Consider the following 9725-nt stretch of genomic DNA (forward strand, 5'->3'; position numbering starts at 1 on the left):
GAGTTGGGGCGCCTGGAGGGCTCAGTCGGTTAAGCAACTGACTTCAGCTCAGGTCATGATCTCACAGTTTGTGAGTTCGAGCCCTGTGTCAGGATCTCTGCTGACAGCTCAGAGCCTGGAGCCTGCTTCAGATGCTGTGTCTCCCTTTCTCTCTGCCCCTCTGCCTCTTGCGCGCGCTCTCTCTCTCTCTCTCAAAAATAAGTAAACATTAAAATTTTTAAAAATAAACTGTGAGCTAAAGAAGAAACAAAAACAAAAATTTTAAAATACATAGTTCTACAACTTAACAGAAGCACTACAGATCAAAATAAATAAGGAATATCCAGAGCAGTTCCCAGAAAGCAATTTACAGCTTTCTAGGTTTACTGTAAGAGGCAAGATAAATAAAAGATTCTAATCCAAAAAGCCTGGAAAAGAACAAAATAAACCCAAAGGAAGTAGAAACAAATAATAATGAAGTAGAATTTAATTAAAATCCAAAGTAAACATGAAACAATAGAAATGTTCTTTTTTTTAAAGTTTGGAATCTCTGGAAAGATGAGTTTAAAATAACCTTCAACAACGATAAATCAGAAAGACTAAACAAAATGAAGTAGGAGAAACGGACACATAAGATGATTATAAAAACATACCTTGAACAACTTTGTATCAATCTATTTGAAAAAGTATATAAAATGGGCAAACTCAGAGGAAGATATAAATTACCATAATTATACCAGGAATAGAAAATTTACTAGAATAATAACCCTAAAAAAATGGAAAAGCAGTGAGGGGAAAAAATCCACCCTTTCAAAAAACAAACAAGAAAAGACACCAGGCTCAGAGCTTAGAAAAGGCGTGAAATTTCCCCAGCATTGAAAAACATTGTTAATTGCAAACGTTTGGTACCAAAAATAGGCAAAGTAGGAGAAGATAACTCCTGGCAAATAACAGGTAGATGAAAAAAATAGCTAATTCAATTCAATAGTGTATATTGGGTCTTGGTCTTTTGACCAAGCAGGGTTTTTCTTAAAAATGTACCAATGAGTCAACCTTAGAAAAATCTATTAATGTAATTCACCACCCTAACCAATTAAAGAGTAAAAAGCATACAATCCTATCAATGGATATAGAAAAGGAGCCAACTGAAAATTTAATAGATCACTAGTGATAAAGTGGCAAACAAACCAGGAATAGAAAGGAACTTCCTTCATCTGGTAGAGGGCAATGCCAGAGATGTGCCCCAAACATCCCCTGTCATGGTGACCGAAACATGAGAAGCATTTTAATTAAAATTTGGAAAAAGGACACAAGTCTCCATGATAGCCTCTGTGGCTGCTAGCATTCGATATTGTATCATGGCTCATAACTGAATGCAACAAGAGAAGATATAAAAAGTCAGAACGGAAAAGACAAAACTGCCAAAAATAGGCAGATGATGTAATCAGTGTATTTTCTCCCTTTTCAGGAAAAAAAAAAAAAAAAAAAAAAAAAAAAACCTCCATCCACTCCAGATTTTCCAGTCTTTTTACGTCTAAACTTATGTCAGATAGACCCACGATAAGAACCATACATGTTCTAAAAATGCACGCAGTTTCCAGATCATAATTTCAACATCAGGGTTTCCTTTTCTTTCTCGTAGGTTTCAATCCCATTGTAGTCCTAATTCCAAAGAGCTGCGTAAATATTTGAATTGAGCTGCCTACCGGAAAAACTGTGAAGAAGGGACACTGACAAATGAGGCCCAAGATTAACGGATTCTTTTCAGGTCTTGGGAAGACCCTCCCCGCCACACACCCCACCCCACCCCACCCCCAGCAGTGGTAAATACACCATGTAGTATCTCTCTTAGCTGTGGGTCTCTCTGCTCTTAATGGCTCATCAGCCCGAGTGTTTCCGGTTTCTCTCGGGTCAACATTTGGGGCCAGGAGAGATCATGTGGGACCGGACTGGATGGCTGGCAATTATCCCATGCTGGTTTGCCAGTCTCCATTGACCCACCTTATCAAAGACACATTAATAAACTACCTTACTCCCAGGTATTCATGCCTCAAGCATGCTGGTTCTTAGAAAGGGAGCCTTTCCTACTTTGGGAAGGTCTCTAGGAGAAAGGCATAAACTGAGCTCCAGAACTAGGAAACACCAAGGAGTCAATTCCCACCAGGGAAGCTGGCGGGTCAGTGTCTGGGTTGCCTTCAGCCTTTGGGAAGGCCCGTCTTGGGCCCATTGCAGGAGAGGCAGACAAGGCTGGGTCTGCTGACTGCCCAAAGGCCAGGAGACATGGGAGGGAGGCAGGAATCTGGAGGTTGTCTGCTCTCTCCAGCGATTCAAAGCGATGCTCTGGACTGACGAGCAAGCAGCGGGACTGGCGTCAGCACAGATGCCGTGTCCCCAGCTGCCGCCACATTCCCTGGCCTTGGCGCGTGCAAAGCACTCAGTGAGCACCTGCTGAAAGCAACCGCAAGTGAATGAGTCACAGCTTCTGGAATACTTGAATTACAAGGGACTTCACAGATCTTCAGCAATTAGGGCACGAGACCCCAGGGCACGAGTGGCTTGACTAATAAAGCTGCACCCTTCAACGTGGTTGGGTCCTGGGGCACCTGGGTGGCTTGGTTGGTTAATCGTCTGACTTCAGCTCAGGTCATGGTCTCGGTTTGTGGGTTCGAGCCCCGTGTCAAGCTCTGTGCTGACAGCTCAGAGCTTGGAGCCTGCTTTGGATTCTGTGTCTCCCTCTCTCTCTGCCCCTCCCCTGCTCACGCTGTGTCTTTCTCTCAAAAATAAATTAAAAAAAAAATGTAAAAGTATGGTTGGGTCTGGAGACAAGAGCTCCTCAACATCTACGGAGATCAGGGCCGTGACTTGATGCAAAGGCTTTGTTCCTGCTGGAAACCCCAGATCGCCTACACACATACCATCCATGTGATTGGGCTGATGAGCCCCCTTTCTAATGAGGTCCCCAGACATCAGCAGATTTGGATCTTGCTACGGCCACCGTGGGGAAAGGGACCCTGGGGCCCAGGGGCCTGGGGGAACAGTCCTCCCTGACAGCCTGTAATACACACGTAAGGGGCAGGGCTCCGGGAAGGCACAGGGGAGCCTGGGGCTGCTTTTGTGACTCCCAGACATGACCAATCAGCGCAGGAATTAACAGACAGACCCGGGCAGGTTCTAAGGTTTTCTTGCAGGCTTCCCTTCAGAAGACTCTGAGCGTGCTGCACCTGCCCAGCGGAGCAGGAGTGCTGGCCGGGGCTCTCCAGCCTTACTCTCTGAAGCCAGATCGAGCCTCGGCCCTGCCTGGTGAGAGGTGAGTCACCCTCCACCATTCAGTAAAAGCAGGGTTCTTGTCTGACTGAGCGCGGCCTCACGACTCTTTCTCATGGGACGCCACCTTTTCTTTTTCTCCTCTGTCCTGGGACTATCGTCAAGTGGAACAACGACTGTGTAGCTGGGCTGTAAGATTTAGGGAATAAAAAGCATTATACATGCTGGGGAAAAAAATCATTCGGAAAGGGTTATCTGGGACTTAGCCTTAGAAAAACCTGAGGCAGAACTTCCTAAAGGCTTCATTGGTCCCTTTAGCCCAACAAAACAACTAAAGGCTGAAGGGAGAGCCAGGGGAACTGGGAACATGCACTCCCACCCCTCACAGTCCTACCTGTCACACTCCTGGTGAACGGGGCCTGGTGGCAAGCCACAAGCCACCAGACTCTGGCAGGGTGAACCCACGTGGGCCCTTTCCACCAGGAAAAGTGGATTTCCCGAATATAGAAGTCCCCACCATTTCCTCCCGTTTCCTGCCCCAGATCTCAAGCAGGGGCCAGGAAAGTGAGGATCAGTGAATGGCTGAAGTAGAGTTTCCTGAGCGCAGGAGTCCAAGCAGAGCCCGAGAAGAAGGTCCGGGACGCAGGCACGCCTGCAGAATTGTTGCACTGGGAGAGGCTTACCCATCCCGACCCACATCCGCACGCTCCCCCTGCCCTTGGGACTCTCTCCCCTGCGGGAATGTCTCCTTCCCTGTTGCTGCTGCTGCTGCTGCTGCTGCTGCTGCTGCTGCTGCTGCTGCTTCTTCTTCTTCTTCTTCTTCTTCTTCTTCTTCTTCTTCTCCTTCTTCTTCTCCTTCCTCTTCCCCTTCCTCTTCCTCCTCTTCCTCCTCCTCCTCTTCCTCCTCCTCCTCCTCCTCCTCCTCCTCCTCCTCTTCCTCCTCCTCCTCCTCCTCCTCCTCCTGTCTCTAAAAGCTAGCAGAGCACCCTCTATGCAGCAAGCTGGTAAATACGTTCTAGCTACATGAAGACCAGCCACGTCCTGAGCTGGGACTTGGGAGAGAAGTGAAGACAAAAACAATGACCTAAACTATTCCTATTTTGACATCTATGCTCATCTTTATCAATGGTTTCCATTTATTTATTTATTTATTTATTTATTTATTTATTTGAATGTTTATTTATTTTTGACAGAGAATGAGACAGAGCGTGAGCAGGGGAGGGGCAGAGAGAGGGAGACACAGAATCCGAAGCAGCCTCCAGGCTCTGAGCCATCGGCACAGAGCCCGACGCAGGGCTTGAACTCACAGACTGTGAGATCATGACCTGAGCTGAAGTCGGATGCCCAACCGAGCCAGGCACCCCCATGGTTTCCATTTATTGATGGCCTACTGTATACCAGGCCTTCTGCTCAATGCCTTCTAGGCATCTTCTTGTGTAATTCTTCCATCTGTCCTCTTCCGTGGAGATCGGTCCTGCCTTCATCTTACAAGGGGGGAAACCGAGGCCCAAGGAGATGAGGGAACCTTTCTAAGGTCAAACATGAAGCAGGTAGAGCTGGGGCTTGCTCACGGGGGTGCTGGACTCCAGACCAGCCCCAGCCCCGCTCCAGGGTGCAGAATCTAGAACTGGGCAGGAGGTGGGAAAGGAGGACCGAGCGTCACGGTCAACAGAGATGGGACAAATCAACGACGGGAACCCTGTACGATGTCTGGGGGGGTCTGGCATTCAAGCAGAACCCAACTGGAAGTGGGGATGGAGAGGGTGGGTGAAGGAGCAGAAATTGAATGTACCGTTTGCCTGTTACCTATCAAGAACTACGCTTGGCTATTTACACAGAGTCATTAATATAATCTCCATAGCAACACTGTGACTATGTATTATTCTATTTTATAGACGAGCACACACACACCAAGTGGGCAAAGTAAAGCAAGCATCCTCTACTTACACTAAGGTTGAAGCCGGAAGTTCCTAGAAACGTCAATATTTTGTTATTTTTATCACTCTTGTCTTGGAGTTACCGGTACTTCAAACCTTTAGGATGTCTGAGAGGCTTTCTGTGCTCGACTAGAGACTAGGAAACAAGCAGAAACGACCCTCCACACGGAAGGGAGGGGATGCAGGTGTTGAAACACAGGGTATTTGGGGAGCACAGGGAGGAAAGCAAGAATCAGGCTCTGGCTCATAGTGTCCTGGGTCCACACGTTAGCCTCTCATCAAGAGAAAAAAGCAGTGTCTCCTCTCCCCGCCTTAGTCCAGACACTGGCCATTTTGAATTTGACCCACGGGGAGGACGATACTATGTGCTTTGAGCACATTAGGTCTGGCCGCCTACCTCCCAGAATCATGCCTCCGGCAGTGATCTGTCCCTGGCTTGAATTCTCGCTCTATGGAGGTCCCCTCACAACTGGCTCTCTGACAGGCGGTGCGTCACTGCTGGGCCAAAGCAGGGGAGCGTGGGCGGACTTCCAGGCTGTGCACACTCAGTCTAGTGCCTTCTCTGGTCTGCAGCCCCTCCAGCCAAGCACGTGAGGTGCTTCCACCGCTCGATGCGGGTATTTACTCTCTTCCCCACCCCCCATGCATCTGCCTCCCAGCGCCACGCCCCTGCGAACCTTGGGAAGTCTTGGAGAACTTGGCCAGTGTCTGAAAGCTGAGAGCTTCGGAAACCGGGAGCTACACCCGTTTCGCGCCCCTGCACGTGGCTGACGAGGACCGTGGACCAGCCTCCTGCTTCCACCCCGGATGTCCAACCTCCCTGCTTCATCTCTTTCGGACCCAGATTGTCCTCAATGCCAAGGCTCAACTTGACCGCCGTGACAGAGTTCACCTTTGAAGGTTTTTCCGTTTTGGGGTGGCAGCACAGACTCGTTCTCTTTGCGGTCTTTCTGGCCTTGTACCTGTTGACCCTCGCCAGCAATGCCATCATCTTGACCGTTATCCGCCTCAACCGTCAACTTCACACACCCATGTACTTCTTCCTGAGCATACTGTCCATCTCTGAGACCTGTTATACAGTGGCCATCATCCCCCGTATGCTGTCCAGTCTCCTCAGCCCCCAACGAGCCATCTCCATCCCACACTGTGCCACTCAGCTCTTCTTCTATCTCGCCTTCGGCATCAACAACTGCTTCCTGCTCACGGCCATGGGGTATGACCGCTACGCGGCCATCTGCAACCCCCTGCGGTATTCCGTCGTCATGGGCAAAAGGACTTGTCTTCAATTGGCGAGTGGCTCCCGGAGCATTGGCCTGAGCACGGCCATCATTCAGGTGTCGTCTGTGTTCAGCCTGCCCTTCTGTGATGCCAACGTCATCTCCCACTTCTTCTGTGACATCCGGCCCCTGATGCAGCTGGCCTGTGCTGACACCACCATCAAAGAACTTGTCACCTTGCTCATCAGTCTGTGTGTCCTTGTTCTGCCCGTGGTGCTGATCGTCATCTCCTACGTCCTGATTGTCTCCACCATCCTCAAGATCCCCTCTGCCCGGGGCCGGAAGAAGGCCTTTGCCACCTGCGCCTCCCGCCTCACGGTGGTCGTCGTCCACTACGGCTGCGCCTCCGTCATCTACCTAAAACCCAAGTCTCACGACTCCCTGAAGGACAGACTCATCTCCGTGACCTACACGGTCATCACACCCCTCCTCAACCCTGTTGTGTACAGCCTGAGGAACAAAGAAGTCAAGGATGCCTTGCTCAGAGCTTTGGGCAAAAATCCTCTCTCTTAGGTGCTGGTCGGTCTCCGTAAAAGTCAACAGTTTGCTGAGGGGTCGCAGTGAGAGAGTGAGTCTGACACCAGGCACCCGGTACCTGATCCGGGCAGCAGCTAGGACTGAGAGGGCTACAGGAACGCGAGGAAGGAAAAGATGAACGAGGGGTTGATGGATTTCCCAAGACCAATAGGGGGGCTTCTCAGGCTTGATGAAAACCAGGCAAGATAAAGCATACTCAGGAGCTGTGCTGTAACGTTAGTCCCTGTTCCTGTTACCCTTGGCATAAGGGACTGGAAACTGGTAGTGAGGGTGGGAAGAATATATAGTATCTATCACAGGAATTTATGGGATCGGAACTTGGCCTCGGCATGGAAATCGAGAGCACTGAAATAACAAGTTCTCCATTATTTACACCTAACACTCTCTAGGCTGTATTTCATACAATAAAAAAAAAAAAAAATTCACTCCATTAATTTACCTCGCGCCTATTCCTACCTGCACGAACCCTCGCCACCTACGTCAGACACGGGCGCTGATAGCCCGTGGACAACCTGGTTGAGAAGGATAAAGCAAAAACTGTAAAAACAGCTTCCTGGATACTGAGAGTTGCATAACAAGAGCCCCCATCTTTCACATCCCGTCCCCTCTCCTCCCTGGACACCCGGGTGATTTACTGGAGGCCGCTGCTCTGCCCGGGGCCCCTCTGTGGGCTGCCCCCCTTGCCCTTGCCCCCACTCTGAACCATCACCACTGGCTGAAAGGAAGCTTTCTCAGTGTTGGGGGGCGGGGGGACACCTACCCCACTCCCACCCTCCCAGGGGCGGTCCGCGGCCAAGCGCCTGAATAACCCGGGAGGTACAACGGCCACCCCCCCTTGCCTCAAAATGGCATTCCCTCTAGAGTCTTCCGTTCGATCAGGCTGCCTGAGACCACATTCCCTCCGAGCTCTGCCCCCATCCCATTCTGCCTCCCTCACTCCATTTTCCGAGAGTACGCCCTCAGTCCCTAGCACGGGGACAGGCTCAGGCTCTGCTTCAGGTCACCCGACCCGGGCCAGGCGTGCCCGGGGCCACCGCGCACTCGCTCAGCCTCCCCCGCCCGGGCGGCCTCTCCGCCTTTGCACCCAGCACAGTGCCTGGTACCTGCAGCTTGGGTGTTATTAACAGAAGGAAGAAAAGAAGGAAGGAAGACCGCTGTGAGCGGCTAAAACATGACCGGCCTCAGCAGGCGGCTCTCCTCTCTCTTCTCCTTTCGTGACGAGATTCCTTTCAGGTTGCCGGCCCCTACTTTGCGACGTCCCTTTTGGTCCCTTTACGGAACACATCCTAGATAGCCGGTGTTAGTTCAAGCACTTTGTGTATTTAACCCTCACTATGGATCTAGGAGCTATTTTGTTACTTATCTTACAGATGGGAAACCCAAAGCCTGAAGAGATCAGGGATAGTCCCGAGGGTCAGAGAGCTGGGCACGTGGACCCTCATCGGGACCCGAAAATGCGCAACCCAGCCCCAGAGTCTGTAGCTGCATTACGGGCTCACGGGGATGACTTTAGCCAGCTTTCCGCCTTGATAATAATTGCAGAAGTAGGCGCCATACGTTGCAAATTTACGCAGGGCTCCAATTCCCCCCAGAACGGCCTTAGGTCTTGGAAATCGGGCTGGGAGTTCAGGAATTCCAGACGTAATATGCTTTTCCCTCAACTATCTTGGTGTGCTTTCTCCACTCAGCACAGCTCTAAGGATCCAAAGAGAAAAAGGATAAAGTGGCCCAAAGGCCATCAGGGGGGCGGGGTTGATGGGGCGACAGAGCTCGTGCCCATCAGATTACTCTGTACCCGTCCGCTCGCTGCCCCACTGGTTTACCCTGATGACCGGAAGGAGGAGATACACAGGCAGTAATAATGTAGAGGGACTGCAGGCTTTGGGGCCAGGGAGGCCCGTGTCCTGATCTTAGGTCCTCTGCTATGAACGTGTGTTCTAGGAAAGGGACTTAACCTCACCATGGCCTTCCTTTCCTAACTGCACCTTCCAGCCAGCAAGATCAACCTCCAGGGCTCCTTTGAGGCCCTGAAACCTTAGGGACCTAACAAGTTCCCGGGGCGTGGGAAGCACCTGTAACTCTTAGCATCTCCTCTGCTCCCCACCCCCACCATGCACTGCTCTCTAGGTCAACATCAAGTCGCCCCAATACGGACCCAGGGCCCCAGTTTTGACAACTGAGTTCTCCATTCACCGAATGAGCTTCCCCTTCCTGGGAGGGACTTTGCAAGGGGCCCTCCCACGCCCCACCCAGTGGTCTCTGCTCCCAGACTTCGGTCCCTGAAACCTGTTCCCTCAGGGTCTGGCAAGAGTCACTTCTGGGTTATATACCTGCCACGTCTTAATAAGCCACGTTCCCCCCCCCCACCTCAGTTTCTACCTCAGACCCCCTTCCCCAGTGCCCTGCCCAGATGCTGGCCTGCCAGCTGCTTCGCATGGTGTCATTCCCCCTTGTCTCTGAAAGCCTGGAGTTGGTGCCGGGATTCAAGGGTGTGGTCTGCAGAGGCAGGCCTGTTACATGCTGACAAACACACGGCGAGCTATTTTCGTGCCGTAATCTGTTTGACAATATAGCGATTACTAAATTTGTGGCACTCTTTTTCAGAGTTTGTTTTTTTTCCCCAACAATAGATGCAAATAATACAAGAGTATGATTCAACTAAGTATCAAGCCAGGAAGTATTTTAAGATTAAAAAGTGTTCACACGTAAAAACCTAGAGCCCCCAGCTCTG

General features: G+C 50.6%; 1 protein-coding gene across 1 annotated transcript; it reads left to right on the plus strand.

Moving 5' to 3' along the window:
* Positions 1-6034: 6034 nt before the first annotated feature.
* LOC125917061 (olfactory receptor 10J4-like) lies at positions 6035-7373 on the plus strand. Its single transcript, XM_049623315.1, has one exon. It carries the CDS (start codon positions 6035-6037, stop codon positions 6968-6970), a length of 936 nt encoding a protein of 311 aa, XP_049479272.1. The 3' UTR covers positions 6971-7373.
* Positions 7374-9725: the final 2352 nt, after the last annotated feature.

The sequence above is a fragment of the Panthera uncia genome, unplaced genomic scaffold, assembly GCF_023721935.1.
Source record: "Panthera uncia isolate 11264 unplaced genomic scaffold, Puncia_PCG_1.0 HiC_scaffold_1446, whole genome shotgun sequence".
Classification (NCBI taxonomy): Eukaryota; Metazoa; Chordata; class Mammalia; order Carnivora; family Felidae; genus Panthera; species Panthera uncia.

Bases quoted from the DNA above. Each gene is read 5' to 3' on its own strand.
- LOC125917061 (XM_049623315.1), top strand. From the start codon at position 6,035: ATGCCAAGGCTCAACTTGACCGCCGTGACAGAGTTCACCTTTGAAGGT.